Source organism: Venturia canescens, chromosome 6, assembly GCF_019457755.1.
Source record: "Venturia canescens isolate UGA chromosome 6, ASM1945775v1, whole genome shotgun sequence".
In the NCBI taxonomy this organism is placed as follows: Eukaryota; Metazoa; Arthropoda; class Insecta; order Hymenoptera; family Ichneumonidae; genus Venturia; species Venturia canescens.
In genome coordinates this window covers 10,723,885-10,749,827 of record NC_057426.1, presented here as the reverse complement: position 1 = coordinate 10,749,827, position 25,943 = coordinate 10,723,885, and the positions used below count along the sequence as shown (strand labels likewise).

General features: G+C 40.3%; 1 protein-coding gene across 4 annotated transcripts in view; it reads left to right on the top strand.

Annotated features, from left to right (window-relative positions):
- Nucleotides 1-2,403: 2,403 nt before the first annotated feature.
- LOC122412234 (zwei Ig domain protein zig-8-like) overlaps nt 2,404-25,943 on the top strand; it is a 50,405-nt gene continuing 26,865 nt past the window's right edge. Inside the window, exons 1-2 of one of the 4 annotated variants that reach the window (XM_043421652.1) lie at nt 2,404-3,047; nt 5,171-5,458. In XM_043421652.1, coding sequence (XP_043277587.1) covers nt 5,332-5,458 — 127 coding nt within the window. In that variant the 5' untranslated portion in view covers nt 2,404-3,047; nt 5,171-5,331. Of the gene's footprint in view, nt 5,459-25,943 lie in introns of all 4 variants that reach the window. The other 3 variants (XM_043421650.1, XM_043421651.1, XM_043421654.1) reach the window with 3 other exon arrangements.

Genomic DNA, 25,943 nt, shown 5'->3' with positions numbered 1-25,943 from the left:
TCACTACAAACTCTCGTGTACATGCGGTGAGACTCGAGAGAGGGTTACACGGTGTGAAATTGTTGACATACCCGCGTGGAAGCACCAACTTTGCATAAGGTTGGATGGCGCAGGGGCGTTGAGTGGTTTGCCACGCGGGAAACGGATATGGCGAAAATCGTTTCTGCCGAGTCGAGAGAATAAATGGAAACCGGTTAGTACCGTCAATCCAAGGCTTAGGGTGCAAGTTATCTTATCCAGGTCCGAATTCATTAAATTTTTCGAAATAACGTCATTATTGACCCAGGTTCCAATCGTGGAAAAGGATCCACCTGTATTTGGTCAAGGTATGGACATCTGATTATGCACAACCAGTGTATTCGTATATTTTTTATCCCCAGTGAGTCCGAACACAAACAGGAGGATTATTGATTGAAATTCTAATTCTCTCTGAAATCTAATAAACGTACTTTGCAAGTGAACAACATCAGAGAATGTCCATATACGTGCTGTGAATATTCGGATCGTTATTAAGCTACTGTTGGTTAACGTTGAAGGTGGCATTGGGGTATCACTGAAAGAGATCTCGAATTTTTTCTTCCCACTCGTTCATCCTATAAACTTATCTTATTCGTAAAAATTCGAACCCTTGAAGCTCAAACGATATTGTAAAATCCGAATAATCTCAAAATCACTAGTTTCTGGTATTTTTTTTTTTTTTTTAATTGTAAAACTCTCGTGTATTAAAACCACATCCATATACCATTTATACAGACTTCAATGTTAACACTCGAACCAGTCGTAAGAGACGAGGAAATAGAGTGCAGCAATTCCAAGAACCAATTTGGGAAGAACTTAATCCGTTTTCTTGTAACCCTGTCATTTAAGGGGCCATAAATGCCGTTAAAATTGTTTAATATCTCTGTGAGAAACTGAATGGATTGCTATCGTCCACGGATATATTTATCCTTAAAACGTGACATTTTTTCATCTGTGTTTATTTTTGATGAACTTCTTCAACGAGAGTTCGTTGATTCTTTGGATAGGGAACGAACGAGCAGCTGACGAGTTCGTTTTATTAACTTGATTAAGTTTTGACTTTCGTTTGTATTTTCATGTAAACATATTTTCGAAAGTTATACACGTTTGGAAACGTGTTTAACATTTTTATCATATTTCCGCTTATCCTGCCAGTTCTTTCATTTTAGCGACAAGAACTTGAATTCCCGCAACTAAAAGAGTGGAAAACAACTTTAGAAACAACACTAGAAAACTCGTTGGAAACCGATTTCCAGTTTGTTGTTTTTTTTGTTCGTTTGAATTCCATCTGTGGTATCCTGATGGCCATTACAATCAGAGTGCATCTTTTGGCGCACTTACTGCAGTGTGCTACAGGTACATGAGAGTGGTTACGACCGACGCTGGAGTAGAGCATTTCGCGAAGCAGGCATCACAGTGCGCTTTTACCGATCGCGTTGGGTGTTCCATTTGTCCATTGGACTCTGAAGTGGAAGGAGCCACTAATAAACAAGAGAGGGACATAATGTTAAGAGTGTATACGACCCTCTTTGTAACGTCAACGCTTCTGGCACTATCCACGTGTGAACACACAATTATTGTCCGCACGTAACACGTAGATCTCGTTGTCTTGTTTTCTTCAATACTATTTATTTTGAAAGTTTCTTCCCACGCCACGGACTGGTACAATTGCACAATAATTAAAAAATCGGCGACGTTATACACGTTGACGTACAACGACGGAATGGCAGTTTAAGAAATTTGGGTCTTTCATCTTTCGGCAAGAATTCAAAAGCTCATTGAAGATCCTGCGAGCGGGTGTCAAAATGTTGGCAACGTTTTCGCCAACACGATTTAAACGGGGTTATATTTTGCAAACATGAATTGTTGTTACAGGACAGATGGAGTCGAAACTTGGATTAACGATGTAGCAAAGGCCTCTGGACTTGAGACAATGGAAAAATTTATCATGTGCTTAAAAAAGCACTATTTCTCCGGATCAATCCCGTCAGATAAACGAAAAGTAAGATTGGAAGAGAAGAGGAAGGTCATTCTATTTCTTGAAAAGAGTCCAAAACAAAGAAGACAGTAAAAAACCGAAAATTGATGGGGCTCTCTCGATTTTCAAGCAACTGGGCCTCAATGAGCCTCCTGCAAAAGATAACTTCCGACTCTCCCGATGTCTGAAGAAAAGAGGAACCAGTGAAACACATGCGAAATGGCGCACGCGGTCCCGCCCGGTTGGAGAAATGTTTTCGGGGTTGCAGGCGGCGTTGGTAGCGTCCACCGTCGTCGCCGCCGCCAACACGGCGTTGGGAAGCAGTAAGGGAGGTGGTAAGAGTTGACGGTGATGGTCGGGGGTTGATATCTAGCTAAGCGCTCGCGCAGTCGATTCGCGGTCTCCGCACTACGAGAACCCGAGCACACGCTTCGTTCACTCATCCTGGTCCGTTCGCTACTCCCTCACGCATCCCCTGGTGCAATTCCTTTCTCGTTCCCGTTCGCGCCCCCGTTCGTTCTGTCGGACGCCTGGTGGCCGGTATAGTCTCGACGCAACTCACGCGCTATCAACCTCGCCTGTTACGAACGACGAGTCGTGCGTGAGCGAATGACGAACTATGGGACAACGAGAAAATTTCCCTTGATTGACCATTCGTGAAAATTGGCTGGTGCAATTGGATGTTCAAGTTCCCAATGCCGAGTGGAATTATCGACAAAAATTTGTCGTTTTATCTTCGATCCTGAAGTGCCGCTGGATGTTATGGAAAACTAGTAGACTCTGAACTGAACATTACTCGTGTGTTTTCGAGTCATCGTACCCTTGTGGATTGGATAAACAAAAGAAGAAGAGAAAAGTGTAATGTGCATGTCAATCGTGGTAATGGTTGCTGTTAATGACTCAATACGGAGAGGGTGACAATGGGAATTGGAAAAGTTGCTTCAAACGCTCGTAGTGGTAACAGGCACGCTTGAACAAAATGCGTCGCCCAGTAGGATGAGAATTCACCACGTGGTAATCCAACAAGCCTGTCAACGTAATTTGCACCGCGGTATGCTGCAATTGAATTTTTCGTGTTGTTAAACAATGTGCAATCAATGACTTCTGTTTGAGGGTGATTGTGTTTGTGTGTGAGTGTGGATGTGCCTTCGGGACCAGTGTTGACCGCTGCGGTTACGTACTCGCGCCTGTCAAAGTGAAAATTTACGTGCACGCTTTCGAAAATCAGCGACACCGCGCCTGTGCAATTCCTCCCTATATATTTCCCCGCACGTTATTTCAAAGAACTCGAATTAATAAGGAGTCGGCGTAGAGTCAAAACTTCTGAACATTTGTATCTGGGGCAGAACGAAATTGCACGATAATTCAAAAATTGAGGATCTCCGTAACTGGATGCACTTTCAATTGTTTGTACATTCGAATCGATAAAGGCTTTATTGTTGGAGCAATCTCTGTCTAATTAATACACAAATGTCAGCTTGTTATGACTACCGTTGTAATTAAATCATGAGATTTTACTGCGATTCGTTGCAAACATAATAATTGTCACACTGATATTAGAAACTCAACAGATTCAATTAATCAGCTAGATTTCAGCCAATTATGAATAAATCCTTGCTTTGAATATGTTTTTGGTGGAAGGGATGAGTCGATTTCATCTCATTATGGGAAATTTGGTTTATTGATATATTTTTTTCATGTAAATATATATTATTTCACGTTTATTGATTTTACCATGCAGCAACAAGCAGTGCAATTAACAACAATGCTGTTACGAAACGGACTATTTCAATTACGGCAATGTTGGCTCATGACCACTTTTATGTTTTCATGTTTGAATAACATTTTCAACGATTCGGGGAACAGCTATTTTCGAACTGATTATGAACGGCATTACCGTTCCGGCAAATCGATTTCAATGAACAAAATTTTCATACGAGTTGATGGGAATGGTACATGAAATGAGAATCATGGTAAAATTAATCGTACACACTCAAACTCAAATTATGCGTAATTTAGCAGCAGAGATTGACACAAAATAGCTAATTATTCGGGGAATTGAAAGCTCAAATATTTTCTGAGAATTTTCGAGTTCGTTTGAATCCGCTTGGCCCGCGTGCGGCAGATAATTCAATAGTCATATATCTGATGGTTGAAGGGTTTGCCAAAAGCTCCCCGCCCCTTGCAACGAGCAAGCAGACAGTATTTGCCATCACATTTCCATAATAGGAAACAAATCCGAACTGAATATTGTTAATTTGTACATGCTTTCCAACTGCTTTGTGTCGCCAGAGTTTTCGTTTGCGATGCTTTATTTTTTTTTTTCATCTTGATAACGTACCATGGTCCTTTTCCTCTATCACTCTTCTCCATCGCTAGAGCACTTCAAGAAACATTTATTTTTTCGTTAGAGTAATAAAATAGAGTGATAAAATAACAAACGGAGAAAGAAGAGTAAATTTATGAGCCGCGCCTCGTCAACTTTTGCGCATACGATTTCATTTTGAGTAGCGAATAAATGCGGTAAATTCGTGTACACATCAGCGAATGTTAATTGAGTTTTAGATTTAAACGCATTCGCCAGAATCTGATGACAGGCCGAATTAATTTTACTCCAGCTCGTTTATTTTCCTCTCGTTTTGTTTACTACTTATTCACTTTGCACTCGTGTACATACGATTAATAACTTTGATTTATGTTATTCATTTATAATGGAAATTGACGTGTTAGACTAGCTGCGCATTAATCGGTGGTCTGTGTGTCAAAATAGCAGCTTGTCGTGGCAATATATTCCAAGAATTCAAAGATCATTTTCTTGATCCAGCAGGCTGAGTGCATACTCGGACATGATGAAACGGTCACCCGATCTCGCGTTGAAAAACAAACTCCTTATCGCGTGATAAAGAAAGACCAAAACGTCAGACGACCTAATTAAATCGATTTGGACGTAAATTAGTTCACTTTCACCCATGAATTTATCTTATTCGCGACCATTTTGACGATCCAATCACAATCGGACTGAATCGATCACAATCCAGGCTTTTTTAAAAATGAAAAATGAATCTTTTCATCTGTTATTTTTAAAAAATATTATTTGAATTTAAATCGAAACAATACATTTCGAAAATTCAATTTACATTTGGCATCGAATTATAATTTTTTTTATCATCACAGAATGGTGAAAGTGAGTCAAGACCCCGGCAGATAATAGACGCATCAAACTTAAGACGTTTGCGCAACCCAAGATTTATCAGTACGTTCGCCGCAAGTGTAGCGTGCACAGTGTACCGCGAGAAAACGCGAGTGTGACGAGAGTCTGAAGTATCTTTCGTGAAATGTACTGGAAACGATGCAGTGCAAAGGCACTCCGGAAGCATTTACGACATGACTGCTGCTTGGCGAATGGAGGAGGCACGCCACTTACAATGATATACATCGTTCTTCTCTCGATAATGCTTGACAGTAAGTGCACAAGACTTGAAACTATTTTCTACGAATCCTTAGAATCGTACATTTTTTCATATTTCATAAGGCATCTGACTTGCCATAATTTCTCTACTATAAACAACGAATAATCTACAACAAAATATTCTCGATACTTTTTGTTTGTTGGCGATTAATCTTGGTCCGTGAGTCGAAAACAAAAAGCTATCCTGTTAGGGCCAGAGCCATGCGCACGAGACGAGCAAATTTTTCAAATGTGAAACATTCAACTTGGTAACATCAACGGTTTTTTTTGTTAAATTTCGATTCGAGCTCTTCTGTCTTTTTCTTCCATAGGGACGTACTTTTTCGATAATTCATCGCCTTATCGTTCCGATCGAACTTTCCTATTTAATATGAAATTGGACGAAGTAAAAAAAGCTGCGAGAGCAGCAGATCCGATGGAACTTTGTAGAAATGGAGGAACGAAGGTAGAATGTATCGTATAAGAGTATCGTGAAAAGTGTTGAAACAGAAAAAAGGGAGACAGAAAGGAGTGAGACAAAGACGGATAGGAAAGTTTCCCGCGAGCCCTGTATCGACGTGGTTCTTCGAAGAAAACTTGAACAACCACAATGCGGTATAAAGTTCTGCCACCGGCGAAACCGTAAAGTGCCCTAGGGTGCCCCGTAACGGAATAATTTAGTTTCGAGTCATAAGCGCACACCCGCCCCACTCGAGGAAGAACGCCACGAGATATAGCAAGTTTACCAGTTGTGTCCGTGACATATCGAGCAAAGTAAGACAAATGACGGAAACGAACGAGAGGGAAACGACATGGCACGTGACGCATCAGGACCCTTCATCCCTTTACCGTTATACTTTTCCTCCCTTGTGTTCACCCGAAGCTCTGCTGACGTGACGATTGTCGAACTTGTCAAAGGTGTCAATTTTAGGAAAAGTATATGACTGTAATCTGTCTTGTAAAAAATTGGCCACGTCAATAAATTCATTACTTATTCTCTATTCATCATCGTCATTTGACTCATGACAAAAAACTGACAAGCTTACAACCGCTTTTCTCAGCTATAAAAATAGTCAATCGTGAAATAAAATTTGTTTTTTTTTTACGGTAAGACATTATTGTGCAAAATCCTATCCATTTTAGAATGAGAATTAAGCGTATGAATACAATGTGAAGAGATGCTGTGAAATGTACGAGAATGAAGAATTTTTCAATAAATAAATCAGTTTAACGTAAATTTTTAACGATTTATTGAATGCTGTTTTGAGAATTACACGATATTTATTATACGAAAAGAAACTTTGAACATAAAATCGGAAAGAAAACGGGGAAATAAAGAATGAGAGGAAAAGAAAGGGCGAGGGAGTTCCGACAATCGATGATGTAGAGACTGTGAAAAATTAACGTGAAAATCCAGGCGTACCAGTCTGGAAAAAAAGATAGAGCTCGATAGTGAAGTGGTAGAAGAAGATCCGGTTGTGGCGTGGGGTAACCCACAAGAGAAAGAGAATTAACGTTAGTCAAGACGGAGGAAGCGGTCTGCTGATGTTGCTTCACGCCAGGGACTCCCTTTCCATTCGTTTAGATCGTCCGGACGTTCCAGTGCAATTTGATTTCGTCTCTGCCCATAGACACTCGATAAATTCGGACCAGTCATGGGTCGGACCTTTGCGGAAGACGGATTATCCTTTAAGGTGACTAATTAATTGAAGTCGCGGCTCGGTAATTCAATATACCAAGTTAGTTTGGTTCCGTACACGTTTACTGGGTACAAAGTTGTAGATACACAGAGAGGCAAAGAGGCAGGGATTGAGGGAGGAAGAGAGCATCGTCGTGTAGGTGCGAACTCTAACCTCCTGTGTATGCTTTCGCAAATTACCCAGCCGTAGACATCGTTCGGTTCTATTGAGGCGATGTAGATGAACGTCGTGTAGAACGAGATTAATTATCCGGCTGCCAAAACTCGGTGGACTACATCGACAGTATAAGAGAATCTCCTGATGCTTGGTGGTTTACCTTCCAACACTTTTGGCTCTTTTTACCTTCTCTGCTATTCCTGCAGCGATCCTTTCGCAGTAGGAAACAATTAAATGATTCGGGCTCGATTCGATCGTTTTCCTGCATCAGCCACATTATCCATTCCCCGACCTCTGACTACTGTCTTCGGCGTAGCCGTAGAACCACGGAAAATCGTCGAGACAACTGATTGTAGAAAAGACCAAAAGAGATTTGATTCTCGGGTTTCCCAAATGAGACTTCTGGCTAAGGAGGACTCGAATGGAAATTCGATCGCTGCCCATTTCCACTTACGCAATTGTTATTTTCAATCACCTTAATCCCCTTGCCATTTCGTTGTATCCGATGATCAATGATTTTACCGAAAGGATCTGAGAAGAACTAGTGTTATTGGGCAATGATTCGGACGTAGCTACGACAATGGACGGGGCATTTGCACGTAGTAACTTCGAAAGACTGATGATGTAAAAGTGCACAGTTCATGGAACATCATTATTCTCATTTGGTGCATGTAACATCTGACAGTTCGATTATGCGTAACAGATAGTTCGTTAACACGCCGAAGCAAGCTTGAGAAAGGGCGGGGAGGAGCGAGAAGTGAAACTCTTTTAATTTCTACTGTGTGGAGATGGATGACGTGTCGCAGCGCATACTGGATACACGAGAGGTAGTGCCTCGTTGGGAATTATAATGGCAGAGCAGCCGGGAGGTTCGCGAAATACTCTAATTACCCTTACCACTGGGATGCTATCCAGAACCAATAGGGAATTGAGAGGGATGATGATACACGGGAAGGGTGTGTTAATAGTTTTATGATACTCTGCCACAGCTTGGTGAACATGTCTATGTATATTGCCAACTGCGTGTCGGTCAAAATCGAGTTGACGTCATCCTGCTTCTATCCCTGGTGCATTGAGTTAATCATGTTACCCACGTACACACACACACACACACACACACACACGCGCGCGCGCGCGCGCGCACACTATCGTTCTCTATCTGCTTGCCTTACATTTATTCACGTATGCATATGAGTATATGTGCGTTGCCTCTGATAGCCGTTGCGGGGCGACCTTTCCATATATCGGGACCGTGTAGACTAGTGATCCCCCTGTCGATACGTAAAGTGTCGGAAGCAATAATTTACCGCGCGTTTCTTTATCACCTCGCTGCGGCCACCTTTTCAGTCTACTCATCGTTCCGTTTTCGTATCTGAGAAAAAGAGTCGATCGAGCATATATATCTAACGTACATCTAACGATCGAACCGTAGCGAGAATCCCAAATTTATAAGGGGATAAGCTGATTTAAGCCTAGTATCTTTGTGCGGGTTGGACGAGTTTGGGTGCCCAAGTTTTCAACGGTGAGATAAAATATTGGTGATAGATATATTTTTAAGGATGAGGAGCGACTGTGCCGAAGTCACTCAACAATTATCTTTTCTAATGGACTGTTGCACCTTACGTAGGGCATGGGAAACCCTATTTTTGTGATAAGCCATAAATTATTTGTTTTGATTCAACGAGATACCTGTCTACATGGATATGAATAGGTCGATTACACTAACGAAGGAAACAGGGAACAAGTACGGAGATTCAATAAGCAACGCCCAACGTATACCAGCCGTTCCTCGTGCGCAGAGTTCAAGACAGTGGAACGAAAACGGAAATCCTTCATATGTTTGACCCCTTTGGCATTACCTTTAACGACCACACTGGGCCACTGCATTTCGGACTCCAATGCTCAGCTAGTTGACTACACGATTGTACTTGTTGTACATTCTCTTTGACACATCAGCCTGCCTTTAGAGCTTCGTTAGTGCGTACAGAACCGAGCTGAAGCGGTAAGGAATATTCCAACAATGAAGTCATAATAAATATCAAACATGTGATATCGTAGTATTTCCAACCGTGCACGGTCCTCGTTAAAATCCATGCGGCTTCTGCTTTTAATAGTTTTCTTTCCCCTCCGCAGCTTCGTTATTTTTTGACTAGGATAGTATTTTTTGATGGTGTTATATTACGGCTGAACCGGACATGATACGATTTTTCAGATTTAGATTTTTCGCCGCTAGTCGTTCAAACACTAAAAGAGAAAAAATATCAAATAATATTTCAAAAGTTGAACATAAAATGTAAATCCGTATATGAGACTGGAGGGGAAAATATTACCGGCATTTCCATTTCATAAAATCTACGGCCAATGTGACTAGAAAATGAGCATTGGGGCTTTCACATTCAGTGTTGCTTGATCTCACTTAGGAAAGGGTCGAGCTGTGGGTTTTTCTGATATCTGAATTCATCTCGACTATAGCACGGAACGAGCACGTCCAAGAGGCATCAAGGGATGGGGAAGGATGATCCCTCATGGTCCTTAAGCAGGTCTCTTCCAAACCAACAAACTTTCTTCTTCGCCTTCCCGTCGGCAACGATGATGATTGTAATGACCTTTTTGGCCTTTTATTAAGGAGGAATCATCTTTCGTTAGCCAGCAGAAACACGAGGGGGACATTTTCTCACGAGAGAGGTCTGTAGGTCCAGCTGCCACAAGCATCTCGCCTTTCCCTCACAATGAAATTAATTGCTGCTTCGTGTTTAGAGCATAGAAACGAACTGAAATGGTTGTTTGGGGATATTGGAAACATGAGAAGTTTGAAACATAAGTTTAAGATTGAGTCTTTTACTGTGAATTAAAAAATCGTGCGTCCATGTCAATGTAAATTTCTACGTGATTAAATATCCAGCTGCGCTCTTGAAGATTAAAGGAACTTGAGGTTTCATCCTAGTATCGGTGTGTAAGCTCATTTTGAAGTGCACAAGTGTACGAGAGAAAAAGGAATGAGAAAGACTTTCTCTTTTTGAGCATCGTCCACCAATTCCTTCGTTCTTTCGTTTATCGAACGAAGTGAAACTCTCCCAGAAAAGCAGTTTTACGAGGAATCGTTGGTCTGTTGAAGCAAGAGACGACCGATCGAAGGGAGGATCTTTCCATCCATTAGGAGTCGATGGCTCGAGGTATACTCACTGCTCGTTTTTTTATTCCGCTGTAGCGGTGGCTTTCATCTCCCGTGTGCTATTTCTACGTGTGCTAAAGCTGCGGTTGGTTCATGGGAAACTGCAACTGACGACGACGACAGCAACGAATGATGTGTCACATAGAAGAGCAAAAGCACCATCGACCTTGCTCACTCAGACGATTTCTAATGTCGTAGCTTCGTTATTTTTTTTTACAGCATATTGATCACTCGATAACCATGGCCTTCTAGAAGCTCGAAGTATTTCAGTCGAGCGTTTTTGTGTGTAGCTTGAGGTCGCATAGCCTGTTGGATTTTCGTCGTGCACTTTAGATCGGTGATAAGCCGATATACATGTTTGAATTCCGAGTAGGAAAGGTACACCTCCTCGATCTACTGCGACCAACTACTGGAAGTCTGCCAAAGCAAAGCACAATATGTACCTTTTCACTTAAACCTGTCACGGTAGAATGAGAGTATAACGGTCTATACCGTCAACTTTAAACTCGATTCCGATTTTGTCGCTCTTCCCAATTCACATTTTCCAAGCAAGTCCCGGGTATTTGCATTTAATCGTATCTCCAAACCTGCTGTAGTTTTCTCACCTTAAAAACTGTATAAGATCCTGTAGCTTCCCGGGAGTTTTTACTTTGATAACAAAACATTGAAAAACACGGTACGCCTTTGCGTCAGGAGATAACTCGAAAGCGCTTTCTCGCATCGGATAATCGAGTGCGTGTGTCTCTCACTCACTTGGTGCTCTTATGGTTATCTCTTCCTATCTCATCAAGGATAATGCACTGTTCAGGTTAATCTCATTGCAAATCCGTCATAGAAATACGAACCAATAACATCATTATGCACGAATCGAATCCCAATTAACTTTTGACGTCGTAACATAATCCAAAATCTCAACGGGAGTATCTATGAATGTGAATTGCCTTCGAGGATGTTTTTGTGATCGGTTTTCAAACCTGATAATCTTATCGGATTCTATTTTAATTAACAAATGCATTTGCTCTTCTTGTTTGCATCGCCATTATGCAAATAACCATCGAACCGTTATTGAATAAAGTAAGAGAATCGTTCGAATGACAGAGAAAAAACTCAGTGCAATAATATTTTCATAAAACCAGTTTTAATTGCTAGACTCTTTGAAGCGATTTTCCACTAATAGGTTGCGTTATGTGACCAATGCCCCACGGGCAAAGCTAGTTTTTAAACGAGATCAATCAAATTTCGTTGGTCAAAGCAGATCAACAGACGATGAGTAAACGAACACTCGATTAGTTGCATTATATATGAAATATTTGTACGTCAACAGACAGGAATGCGTTCTGTGAATCAAGAATCAAAAGCAATTGAAATAGCTATTGGATTCAAAATCATATTTTCAATAAAATATTAATGCCTTGAGCGTATTAATATCTTCAACATTTGCAGCAAATATTATTATAAGAACATAAACCACAGGGATTTTGATGCTAAGTGATAGTATCGAATATATGCTGGTAGTATCATCTCAATAGTGTTATAACGCATCACATCAGCAGGGAGTCCAATTAGGGCACACGTGATACTGATGGAAATAGGCGTTTACTGACTGTTAAAATTTCTCTTTGAGCGTGCACTCGAACAAGTGCGATTTGGCGTGTGTCAACACGTATGCGTTATGAATAGCGTTGCAGACCATACTCGATTCATAACTGTGTATTGACGCGCACATAAACTCGTATTCTCAAAAAGAAAAGAGGTGGTTGAATAGCTTCGATATATTCGATTTAATGAATCAGGCATATTGCATTCATGTCAACGAAGTTAAAGCACGATTCATAGATCGCACGATGGAAGCTTTGATTGTTCAGTATGCACGGATGATGATAAATAGTTGTAGGCAATGCAAACGAGAGTATCCAAAGCAACATGACTTGTGTGTCCCAAGAGCCACTATGAAATATCAGTACGACGCTACCCATTTTGTATTTGCGTAGGAGACGCCGTTCCTCGAGATACAAATCGCTCGATTGCACGTACAATTATAGAACATAGCTTTTGTCGGCTGAACTGATTTTCTAGAATTTGGTATCGCGCTATTCTGAAACTCGATTCTCATGAATATCCGTATCTACAAGTCTCGATAGGACTAGCAAGCGTAATATATGATTAAACAGATGCATATACCGTCAATATGTAGGGACTGTTGCTGGAGGTTAGCGAACGCCGTTAACGTAGTCGTTGGTACAGAATAATCCGGAAACCAAAGATATACTCCAGAGGTAAACTCCATGAATTTCATAACCCATAGAGGTGGAGCAATCTCTTCCTTCTCTTGTTCCTGGTTTCTCTCCTATCATTGATTCTCCGTTATTGCTTCACATGTTATCCATGCGCCCAAAACCGCAATAGTGTAAACAAGGATATCGAAGGAAATCGCTTGTCTAAATCCATTTTGACAATGGACCATATTCCCAGTCACGTCTCTGAATACCCTTACATCTTCTCGGCTCCGCTTATACACAGAGAAGACGTGTACGCGCCATGAGAGGATGTTGGATAGATTGATCTCATGTCGATGTTAACTCAATACGCACGCGGGGGCACATCTCAATGTGAGTCTGTCAGAATGTATGCTCACGAGTCTATGATTATTGCTAATCAAGGAGCGATGTAATGATGGGCAGCAGATTTTGGAAGCTTGATCACTGTACACTAATCGACGATCAATGACGATGCAACGAAAACACAAAATACTCATGGCTAAAGTTGATGATGCTTTATTTCTGAAGTCCATAATCCATGGAATCATTTGTTAATGGATTATTATTGTTATCGTCATACAACTGGACACCCATGAGCCATAAACGTCGAGATCCCAAGAGAGAAATGACTCGAAAGCCAGCACTTAACTCAACCGCAATTCCGTGCCAATATCCGAAGCCATTCGAAGCACACGGTACATCTGGAATGAGCAATGACACTAAATGTTGAATAGAAACGATATCGCGGCTGAGAATCGGGCCTGATCTATCGAACATCGCCAGTGCGAGAATGTGGGCAATGTGTTATATACGAAAACCATGGGCCGGTTATATCAATTCCGGAAGTGCAATACGACCGACATTTTGATGTATAAACGTCATTTATACGGCCTACCGAACGATTCCCATTGATCCACGAACCGCGAGCCCTTTCATTCGCAACTCACTATATAGAATCGTTCGGTGTTTCGCGTATCACCATTGTTTCGATCCATTCACGTGGATACGTTAGTCATCGCGGCTTTATCCATCGACCTGCACATGGTTATGAGTTGACTTTTAAGCTCATTCGCTATGCGGAAAACATTGTTCGCTGTTTTCATTGGCAAGTTCTTATACACATCCAGCTGAACAGAGTTTCGGCGAGTTACGGTGTTATTACGCGGTTGATGTATAACCAGAGCTTATCGGGTAATGCCTCTGATAGCTCTACTGCTCGGGGGGCAGCCCGCATTAGCTTCGTTTAATCCGCTGAAGAAATGGAGCAAAATAACCTGCAGTTGCTTAGCTACAACTACACGCCGAGGCGGCATCACAGTCTGAATCATGGCCATTATTTTTTAGTCGATTTCAAAGATATCGTCGTCATAAAAATTAATTGGGTGGTTGATGAAACATGGCCTGGCACTTCGGAACTGCTGGCTATTTATTGGAAAAGAATCGTTTTTACATTGACTTGTTTTGGTAAGGGCATTGACGGTTTTATTCACTTCAATTGCAAAATGTTTGTTGTTCAGCGACGCTCATTTGTCAAGGCAAACGCGTAGCAACACATCCGCCAGGTACACGTATCGATTCTAACGGCCTCGTAATCTCCATGAGAACACTATTGCAATTAGCAGCCTCTCATGCTGGTTTCCGTTGAAAATTTCATTTGAGAGAAGTTAAATTGGGAATCTGGAAACGACTCGAGATATTCAAAATCGTCTGAAGTGCGCAAGAATTTAGGCAAGCGTAGGAAGGGCTTCCGAAATTGGAGCTTAAATAAATGATTTTCTGAGAATCTAGTCTAGGGTTTCACTTCTTTTGTTTTCCATTTCGTTTTCTCTTTCGGTGCAATTCTTTCTCTTTCAACCCGAAGCTGTTTCTCTCCTGCTACTTAATTAAGCGGCAAAGCTCTTAAGAGGCTTAAGTGCTAAGATTGCTGCACTTCTTATCGCTCAGACACCTCCACAATTGTCAGCGATTGCACGTGAAAGTGCCCAGCAGCAGAGCTCGCTATAGATATTCAACGTTTTCTTATTTTCTTCATCTCGTACCTCGTCATCGCCAACTTTTTCGCTTCCATATATCCAAACCCCCTGGCTTACTTGTACGTTCGGAATAAGCTATTATTATAAGTTTTCCCGTTGCTGCGCACTTTTCCTCGGGGAAGCAAGACCTTGGCCCAAGTTGCATTCACCAATCTGAATAAATCTAGAAATCAATATCCGTTCGGCACGAATAAAGGGATCTCGAATAGTGGAATAACAACGAAAGTCGTACGGAAGCAAAGTACGAAAGCTTCTCGTTTTTTTCTTCCTTTTTTACATCGCATTCCAAAATGTTTTCCATGAATTGAGAAAAATATTCGTGGATCATAAATTCCATAGAGTTTTCTCGTCTCCAAGGTTTCATATTGAATCTCGAGCAGTCTATTGTTACATTCAATAAAAGCTTGCAGACATACGTTGTATGGCTTACGGCGAAAGCCACTCCTGACTGCTCTTCGTTCACGCTTCATTTTTTACAATTAATTGCATTACACTAATTAAATTTCAGCAAGTAAGCTCGCGGTGAAGCAGCACCGGCGCCGCGACTCATCCTTTTTTATCATCCCTATATACCAGTTACTTTCACGATTTTCTCCTCAAGTCTTGGATCTGGAACGAGAGCTTCTGTATGGCAAAGCCGATGGGCGGATAGAATTGTGGATCGCGTGCAAAGTACACGCTGGATATAGCTATGGAAAGAGGGAATATAATCCCTCGAGAACAGAAAGAGAGGGAGCGAAGCTTTCATAGTAACGTATCCCGCACAGCAATATACATATACGCGTCTTTGGAAGTACCGGAGAACAGTTGTGAGAGCACGTTTGTGTATACAAGTGTACGAACGATGTCAAAGCATGGGTAACTGCAATTTCTCACTCATAAATAACTCGGATACATTTCCTAAATTGTTTCAAATTGTATTCGAGATTGTTCCTTGTCCATTAACCATTTCGTAATGAACTCTGAAATTCTTGTAGTCGCAGTAACTACTGGCATTTCGAAGAATATATTTCTGCCATTACTACCTTAATGAAACAATCGGTCCAACCGTCGGCACGTCGAATCATAATGAATAAGAATTTATAAAGTAGAAAAAATGACAGAATTCACGTGGTGAGTAGTCCTCTTAGGAATATACGTCAGGCTTCACCTGATTCTTATTATCTCCAGAGGAACTTTTGTGTCTCAGAGATAAGGAAACGCTGAAGGATCTCTTGTTCGACTGCCAGTGGAAGAGACTTATCACGGTCGATATCGGTCATCCGGAAACGAAAATTTTCTTTTGTCGAGTGGAACAAAGAAGAATATGAGAGAAAATTCTGTTGGAAGTATGAAATGAGAGAATGATCTGAGATCCCATCTTATTATGTTCCTCGACGATAACATAGCTGATGCGCGGGCGTTGGAGATAAAGGGAGGACCGGATGAGAAAGGGCAAAAGTCCAACTCAAGTGATATAGAAAAAAGGTTAGGTGCTTTCATCCCTCGAAATATACCATGTTTATATACCGAATACAAGAATTGAAGTCTCATATATCTGAAGCACCGTTTCAAGCCACCTTAAGCGGTCAAGAACGGCGATAGCGGCTCGACGCCAAGTATTTAAAAAATTCAGCGCAAGTCCTGCCGCGCTCTTATCGCCATTTTAAAATAATGGTTTTCGAACTTTGTTTGTTTTTCAGATCGCTCTCAGTCGGCGTCAGGTTGAATAAGAATCTGAATGTAAAGCACCCCTTTTTGTATGTTTTCCTATCTCCATCGATCATGGCTTCAAGGCGATTCATCCGCTTATCGATGTCGACTTTCACTCCTTCAGCGTTTCATTTATCCTTAATAAGGTTCATTCAAAATTTTCTAACTCGGGTTATTAGGCAAGTGACTTCCAGAGAAAATGAAATTGAGTGAAACTAAATATCTGATTCCCATTTTGAAGCTTCCGTTTGATTGTCCATATATTTGTAGATCGCAGAGGCGTAACCCTTTTATGATATCAAAAAAATTGCATGAAGCAAACGAATCTAACCAAAACAAATCTAACAAAAAAAACTTCTCTTTACATTTTTCTAGATGATTGAAAATATTTTTAAGCCCCTTCGAATAGCGTCATTTGAAAAAGTAGTGAAAATTCTACCCCGTAATAAATGTTTGCAACACTACTGGCTGCATATTTTGCGCAGAATGAACTTCCGTAAAGGTGAAAAGTTTAACTGCCTCTCTACTTATCGGAAAGGCTCGATCTAAATGTCTGAAATAATTCACTGCGAATCTTGACTGGAAGTTGCCCTAAAATTATCGCCATAAAAAAATCATTATTTTTCCGAACATAAGAAAAAAGTTCAGTTACGACGATCTCGAGTTAATTATTTCGTTTTAAAAAAAATCATTATAAAAGATTTTGGGAATCCTTGAAAGTCGGTCCTGGTTGCAGATAGACACTAACTTGCGCTTTCCATGCCAAGATCTCTAAGGGGATGATCGCAGAGCGTTCATCCTGCGAACATGCAACTCGAGTTAAGGTAATTCACGCAACGACGTCATACGAGACAAAGCGCTCTGAAGGAAATACACCGCAACAACATTGGATGGCGTTTAACGAGAAAGCGACGGAGATTTGCTTTTGAGGTTTCTTTGTGCAGTGCACGAATATGTCCTTTTAAAGATAACACAGCAAATGAAGATGGAGAGCGAGGACGGGGAAGGGAGGGAGAGACTTTGAGCAAGAGGATGTAGAGGAGAAACAGAAACGGGAAAATAAGAGGATAGAGAGCTTGGATGGTGACCACAAAAAATAGGGGCGCACGTAATATGAGCCCTGAAAAGCTTCGGATGTGGTGTACACGCAAACCTTTGAGAAAGAAAAAGGACGAGGGAGCAAGAGAAAGGGAGTGAGATGGGAGTGGTATGAGAGGACGAAAAAGCGGCACTATAGAAGTAAGCAGACAGGAAAGATGAGTGTTTGAACGAGGGAAAGCAACGTTGCGTACGCTGTTTCCGCTTCGTTCTCCACTCCCTCTCGTTTTCTCTGCTGGTATACTCCTTGGTTATGTACGGTTTTCCGATGCTGCTAGCTAACATTTGGACCGATGAGCATGCCTGTATAAACTTACCGCACTCGAGTGTGTCGGTTTGGCGCGATTACGTTTATGCTTCCGCGTACGTTTTACTATCTGCTCACACGTGTGCCAGGGTTTAAGTGCTCATTACAGGAAGGCTTGAAGATTGCTTAGCAAACACATACAGAGGCGATGATGATGTTACGTGACATTTCAGAGCGTGATTAATCTCTGAATGGCAAATGGCACTGTTTAACTAAAAGTGTTTGTTCCTTGATGCTGGAAGAATTGATCGTTTTCTACAGCAAATGGAATGCTGTCTTTCCCTCTCTTTTCATTCCCACTTTGCTGATTTCAATTACCTTGCTTTTTCGAGAAGATGAAAAAGTTTAGTTGCTAAATTGCATAAATTACACTTTTACCAAAGTTTACGTATCCAATTAATAGTCATTCGAGGCGCAAGTGATTTACAGAGCGAAATTAGCAAACAATGTGATGTATTGTACGCTACCTCTCCTCTTGTTTGCCATTTAATTTTCTCGGCTGAAAGAGAGGGAAGACGCGATCAAGGCTAAACGCCCCCAAAAGCTTCGTCGCACACTCGGTCCCCTTAATTAATTCAACTTTGTGCCAACTGCCAGACGCTGGAGGCGCGAGAATTGGATATAAACTGCCGTTTCATTTGCTTGCCAGAAATTCCCGGTTTGCGGTAGAGGAGGCGAGAATTAAATGTCGAATAGTTTTAAATCACCCCTTTCTGTAACAACCATTTTTTATGCCACTCCCTTTCCCCTATAACTTACCGGAAGTAAGAGGATTTTCATTCCGCCATGACATCACTGTTTAGCTATTTTTCTTCTGCAAAGGAGCGAACGGGCTTTCAAATCACGTCCTGGAGGTTATATTATCAAAGAATTTTTCACACGCTCTTTTTCCATTAAATATTTTGCTTCGTCAGATTTTTTATATCTTATACGAAGCTACAATAACCCGACGATGAACAGCCGTCGACCGAAACGATTGTTTTATTAAAAAAATTACGAACACGCATCGTGCGATGATTTTTTCGTTCCGAGGATAAAGTTTGAAGAAATTGAAAATTAATGAAGAATCAAATGAAAATTTAAAAACGATCCAAAAAATCGAATGCCTGCAAAAAAACAAACCTGCGACTACATCTAAATCAAATAATGCATTTCAAGAGTTGTTAGTCGAAAATTTGTACCACCATTATTGACAATATAAAGTAGTTTATTTACATTGCAAATACGGCTGACCGTTTATTCTATAAACCTTGAAATACAAAGTAACCGAAAATCTCGTTGATTAAGGAAGATCATGCGTCACTTGTGATGCAAAAAAGCAGCTAAACTATTTGTTCTTTTCATTATCAAAAAAATGATTCAAATTTATTCTAGCAATTATTAATATTATGGTAACTTATTTGTTGAGATTGATAAATTTTTAATATAATGATTCATATGCGTATGCATATCTATATTTTAAATCAGCTGGCTCATGGCGTTGCAAACCTTTCACCGTTTATGTCGTTATTACTCGTTAACCTCAAATAAGTGTTTTTCTTTTTCTATTCCCAAGTGATTTTCGCCGGTAGCGAGGCTTTCTCAAGACATCATTGATCTCTAAAAACATTCTATTTTCTTATTCTCGTATTTTTGGCTCTTCAAAGTTGGGAGGATTCTATTTCGTTAAATCCAAATCGTCGCACAGGAAGTGTGTCTGCCATAAGAGCTTGTGTATAACCCTTGAAAAAATGTGATTTTCCTTAATTGTTTTCTCGACAACTAGACGATAGATCCTATAATAATTCCGAGAATAGATGCACGGTGTATATTTCTAGCAGTTGGAATTTTCAATTTCCATTAGATTCGCATGATCTTCCTTAAACCGAATAACTGAAGCCGTGGGTACATCGTTAAATATATTTCAAGACGTTTGCACACAAAGCCCAGAGTATTCGATTGGGTCAAGAGTCATTAAGTCCCACGAATACCCGACTCAATTGAGTCGTTATTCAGGAGCCCTTTATTCGTGAGTGTCCGCACCCCGCATTCATCATGAATAGCGGAAAGTCTCGCAACGTAATGGCGTGTGTAAAGAATAATCAGAGTCTAAGGTGCGTGACGAGAATTCAACAAATCATTGTGGAACAATGGGTGGAATAATGTTCGTAATTTCATTGAGGCAAGCAGTGAGCGTACAGGTTTGTATAATTAATTGTGGAAGGACGTTCTAGCACACGTTGAAAGTGATAGCGTTCACGTACGCACAATCTTTTCGTATCAGTTTTTCGCTTTTGTACCGACTAATCATCACGACGTTGCCTGTCCTCGAAATGTGTATTCGATAAATGAAAAAACCCCTAGCCATACAGATAACGAACGCGTGAACAGGCATTTTCCTATTCACATATTGTAGAATAGACCGTATGACAACCGATACAATTTGATTAATCGAAGTGGTGCAGTTGTGACCGATAAACGCTTTTGTAAGGCTACTATTTCAAAACGATCGTCAATTCTCATTGTCCTGTGCTAAACACTTCGATGCTTATACCCAAGCGTATTATTGCGATATATGAATTCGACAATATTATTCGTAATATGGCGTTATATAGCACATATTAATGTACCTTTAGATCTGTATATTTGTGCATCAGGAGATTGCATCGTGTACGATCACATCGGTCGGCTACGTCGCATTAATTTCTCTCTGATTCGTGGCCATTATCACGCCACGACGATGAGCGTTATAAAGCCCTCATTCTCGAATATCGAGAGGCGAAGCGAGCACGATAGAGAGAGAGAGAGAGAAAGAGAGAGAGAGAGAAACGACGGGTGGGGAAGGGAGCAGGGAGGAGAGAGACAGAGAATTTCGCGTGAAAGAGGGATGCAATTCGAAAATTCAGCAGCGAGCATTGGTGCGTACGTGATGTACAATTTACAATTTATGCTCTTGCGGGAGCGGATAAAAGCTTTTGTACCCCTTGTTCTCCCATTTTAGTACACTTGACATACACATCTACATAGATGTGTGTAAATACTTATACATATGGGTTGGAGCACTGGGTGAACGCAAAAACCTCACTTATAACAGCAGCAAGTAACGAGAGCGTGAAAATCACGTTCGTGGTCTCGTTACTCCTATAATGCGATATGCAGTAAAACATCGGGTGAAATTGCAATCCTCTAACAGCATAATTTAGATGGTGGCACGCGTTCATCTATTGTTCTGACACGTTATTATTGCTGTTTGATTATAAACTATTAGGGATTTGCACATGTTTATTGCTATTTTGCAGGCGATATTTGACTTTTTATGAAGCTGGTACTTTGCAACGTTACAAATTTTACCGAACTCAATTACATGCTTTAATGTTGGGGATTATTGGACTACAAAAAAAAATTGACATTCCTCCAAAGTTCACGCGAACCTAATGGAAATCGAAAATTCCAACTTTAAGACTTGAAATTTGAAGATATGCTAAAAATATACATCTATTCTCGGAATTATTATAAGATCTACCGTCTAATTGTCGAGAAAACAATTAACGAAAATCACATTTTTTTAAGGATTATACACAGTCTCTTGTAGCAGGCACATTTCCTGTGCGACCATTTGGATTTAATGAAATAGGATCCTCCCAACTTTGAAGAGCCAAATACGAGAATAAGAAAATAGAATGTTTTTAGAGATCAATGATGTCTTGAGAAAGCCTTGTTACCGGTGAAAATCACTTGGGAATGGAAAAAGAAAAACACTTATTTGAGAAAAACACTTATTTGAGGTTAACTAGTAACAACGACACAAACGGTGGAAGGTTTGACAACACCATGAGCCAGCTGGTTTAAAATATAGGTATGCATTCGCATATGAATAGAAAATGGCTGTTGTCACAGTTTGCTTGACGATTTAACTACGAAAGTATTTAACCACTATCAATATATTAAAAATTTATCAATCTGAACAAATTACACATTATTTTAATAACTGCAAGAATAAATTTTAATCGTTTATTTGATCAGCTAAAAAATAAAAAAGTTCAGTTGCTTTTTCGAGTCACAAGTAACGCATGATCTTCCTTAACGAATTCTCGAAATTATGCACATATTTTTAATGCCATTTTGACGGATCATTTCTTCATTGCTGTTATCCTGCTTCGTATGCTGAGTCGTGCTCAGTGTAACAATTCTTTTTTTCGTGTATAATCATTTTCAATTGAATAAAATTGGATTCCTCAATGGGGGAGAGAAGCATTTTGTCTCCTTCCATGAACTTCTTCCTGCTCATACGAAAAATTGTATCTTTCGATTCCATAATTCGTTATATTTTCTGAAACTTTATTTCCTCTATTCTCATATCGTTCCGAATAATTCATAATTTCAGTATGAAAAAAAAATCTCCCACCCGATAGCAGGGTTGTATTTTTTTTGTTTTTCTGAAATCGTTTGTGGACTCCGTGAAGCTTTGCTTATTCGTTTTTTGCATGCTGGTACAGCGATTTCGACGGCACAAAAATTCTGTCACGGCACAAAGCTCTCTAACGCTGCACGGCTTTTTATGTTGTTCGCAAGGTTGAGTTACGTGGTATACAGATATGTGACTCACGCAAAACGATATCGCCTGAGCGACCCTGGTGCTCTGCTAATAATAACGATAATGACGAAAAAGTGCTCGGATAGAAGTTTCGCGAGTTTGAACGACTTTACTTATACATACGAACTAACGCGCCCTTATAGGTGAGCAGGTCACTACGTCGTTTATGCCAGTGGTCGGGTGCAAGAAGTCTTACTTCTGAAATCCCAAAAAAGACCATCAGAAAAGGAGATTTTCCCTGGGGGCTGCACACATCCCTTGGAATGATTCTTTCTCTACTTATTTCTGTCTCTCTCCTGCATACTTTTTCCCGCCTTTCCGTCTCATATTTTTATACTTTTAAAAAGCGTTAAGGTCAGTCCTCGTGCAAGGGTTGGGCATCGGATTGAGGGATGAAAAACACTAGAGGCGAAAGGGAGATGAAAGAAGAACGATGGGAAGTCGACATGTACTTTTGCTCTGCTGCTACTTCTCTCCACTTATTTTTCTCCCGAAGCATACAAAAGTTGGTGAACGCCAATACATGTTCGCTCTCATGTATACATGTTTATACTCCGTCTCCAAATTCGACCGAGAATTCCCTTCACCTTTTTTTCCGCCCATAACCCCCCGTCGAGTTTTTCAAACTTTTCCTTAGTTCTTCGTCCCTCTCTTGCACTCGTTCTTTGCACGTTTTTTCGTTTTCTCGCTGGACAAGATGCTCCATCACAGAGAGCATAGGTCAGCTGCAGTTCACGGCACTGGCACAGCTGTCCCATGACAATTTCGACCCCGGCCATAGATCACTGACCTTCCTCAGGAAAATTGAAGAAAATATCGAAAAAAACTACTGTCCCAAATAATATTTCTGTGATATACGATTTTGTGCTATTTTTCTATGAAACGGAGAAGTTATTTTTTGAAAAAGGTGAATCCCTGAGGCCGCCGCGACAATCTTTTCAAAAGTATCTGAACCTTCCTGTTAATCAATCAATTTTCCGTTAAAAGTAAAAAATTGTAAGGTTCCACGTGGCGATGCAGGAGAAAATTCCAAACTATAGCAATTTTTTCACGTTTTTTTAGTTTTCACGCTGCTACTTTTTTCATGAATTCGAGTGAGGCCGGACTCAGGAATCTGCGCGGCACTCTGTTCCATGATTCGAAATTAGGGCCCTTCAAGTAAAGTCGGCTTAACGATGTGGTCGTTTTTTTCGGTCCAGCCCGGAGTCTGGTAGAAGATATACGAGCAAAATCAGTGTAGAAAAATACCAGGAAGGTAGGGATGGCTTGCTTTGAGCTTAGCCCAAGTGATCTTGAGTCACACACGAGTACACGACTGACGATAGAAAATGTGCTCTAAATATTCATCGTACATATCACTCGACGTGTGACGAAACTGTAAGAGTTACACAAAATATGAACAAAATTTGCAAACTCAACAGAATTCAAGCCAAAAGAACCAATTCAATTTTCTTTCCTAGATTCACTTCGCGCAGAAGTTTCACATTTGCCTGTCACGAAGGAGAAGACGGAAATAGAAAGCATAATATATTCGTTTTCAGATAACACACAAGAATAGCGAATGAGATATAAATTCAGTGGAGTGCAAATTCGTCAAATGAAAATGCTCTCCAAATCGATGTTGAAACGATCATGAAAATGTTATCGATGGAATTGAGAGACTGGAATCTTCACGATGTTAATTCAATGACGACTCAATAAAGGCTAACGATGACACGAAAAATTACGATCGATTGAACATTTCGATTCATGAAAGTTGGACGAATTTCTTCGATCGATCGATTCGAATCTGTAAAGTAGCTCTACCCGTTCTTGAATTCATTTCAAATAAAAAATTTATCGAGCTTGGATAAGTCGCGTTATAGAAATCTGTTAAAAAGATGGAGAAATTATCTTCGACTGATGAATTGATTCGATGAACTTAGGAATACTATGACGAGAAATTCATTTCTGAACAACACTTTTCTCCTATTTTTCTTGGTGACATAATTACTGTCTCCGAAAGTTCTCGTGACTGAAGCAGCTTTTATGGCACATGCTCACTCGGACACATGGACACACTTATTGTTAGATATATGGCGTCGCACTCCATAACTGGCAACCCCAGAGATTTTCTACTGGTTTTGTAACAACAGAGAAAGAGAGGGAGGAGAGCTAGAGCTAAAGGGTGGGTGGCTATACGTGTCGTACAATTCGAACAATGGTGCGTCTTCGTAGCATCTAAAACGCCTCTCGTATTTTCGTTTAGTCGTCTCGTTTATCCGGCCGAGCGTATAAAGTATACAAGTGAAAAGCCAGGAAGTAAGTTGGGAAAACAGTAAGCAGAGAGAAGCTTGCACGTCGTGTATATAGAGAGGTTCAAGCGAATAAGCTCACCAGAAACACAAACCACCATCATCTTTATATCGTTGTTTTTTTTAACAAACACACCGACGAGCTAAAACTGCTCTGGCTGATATTTCATTTTCCTTCTCATTTATCACTTTTCCGTCGACCGCAAATGGTTTTATCATCTCTTAGCGAGTAACGAACCATATACGAATTTACGTTTTACGAGAACTGTATTTCCTGGCGATAATTACATTTTTGAGACAGTCTTACCATCGGTCTTATCAATGAAAAAAACTGTGTACGTCTTTTATTACATTGGGATTTATTTTTGATTTACCTTCACGCGATTTCAATTGGCTTTATGACTTTCGTACTCGGAGTCTTTTTTAGCACTGGATTGAATTTATTCGAAGAAATTGAAACTTGCGATTGCGACTCGTGACAAACACTTTTGCAAGTGAGTCTTCACAAGACACTTTCAACGGTTAATAAAACTTGAAACACAAGAGTGTTGTGTCGAGATTTTAGGGACTTGGAGCTCAAGACTCTCTTTGCCTCGTTATCTCTCGTTCTCTTATTCTCTTGCAGCCCGATTGATATGATTCTCAAAAGAGTCGCTGCCATGAAAATCACGATTGCACATTGTAAGGTATCTTTACGTTTTTCGATCGTTATTCAAATCCAGGGCTGCTGTCAATCGCGACTGATCTTTTCCGTTTTATTACTCCATTACGCGTTCGGAAGATAAACGAATAGAATCGAGAGTTCATCTTAAAGCAAATGGTGGTTATTCTGGCTCTGGGTCATTTAAGGCCTTACACTTGCAGCGAGCGAAAAAACGTGATTTCTTGATTTTTTTTCGATAAGAAAATAAATGTTTATTGAAAAACTGTGAAGGTCATTCATTAGTAAATATGTTCATGTACTTGTACAATTTTTTTCATCTAAAAATTTTTCAAAATGGCGCAACTCCAGCTGTATTCCAGTAGCACCTTTTTTTGAGCATTAGTTGTGGTGGACATTTATACCACTTATTTATTACAATGATAGCTTAGGCCTGGACAAGGGATTTGTAAAAATTGTAATTTCAAAAAAAATGACGACAGTTTTAAGAAAAAATTCATTTTTTGAGGTGCTAAATTTTCGGTTTTTTTGTTACAATTTTTTTTCCAACAAAAT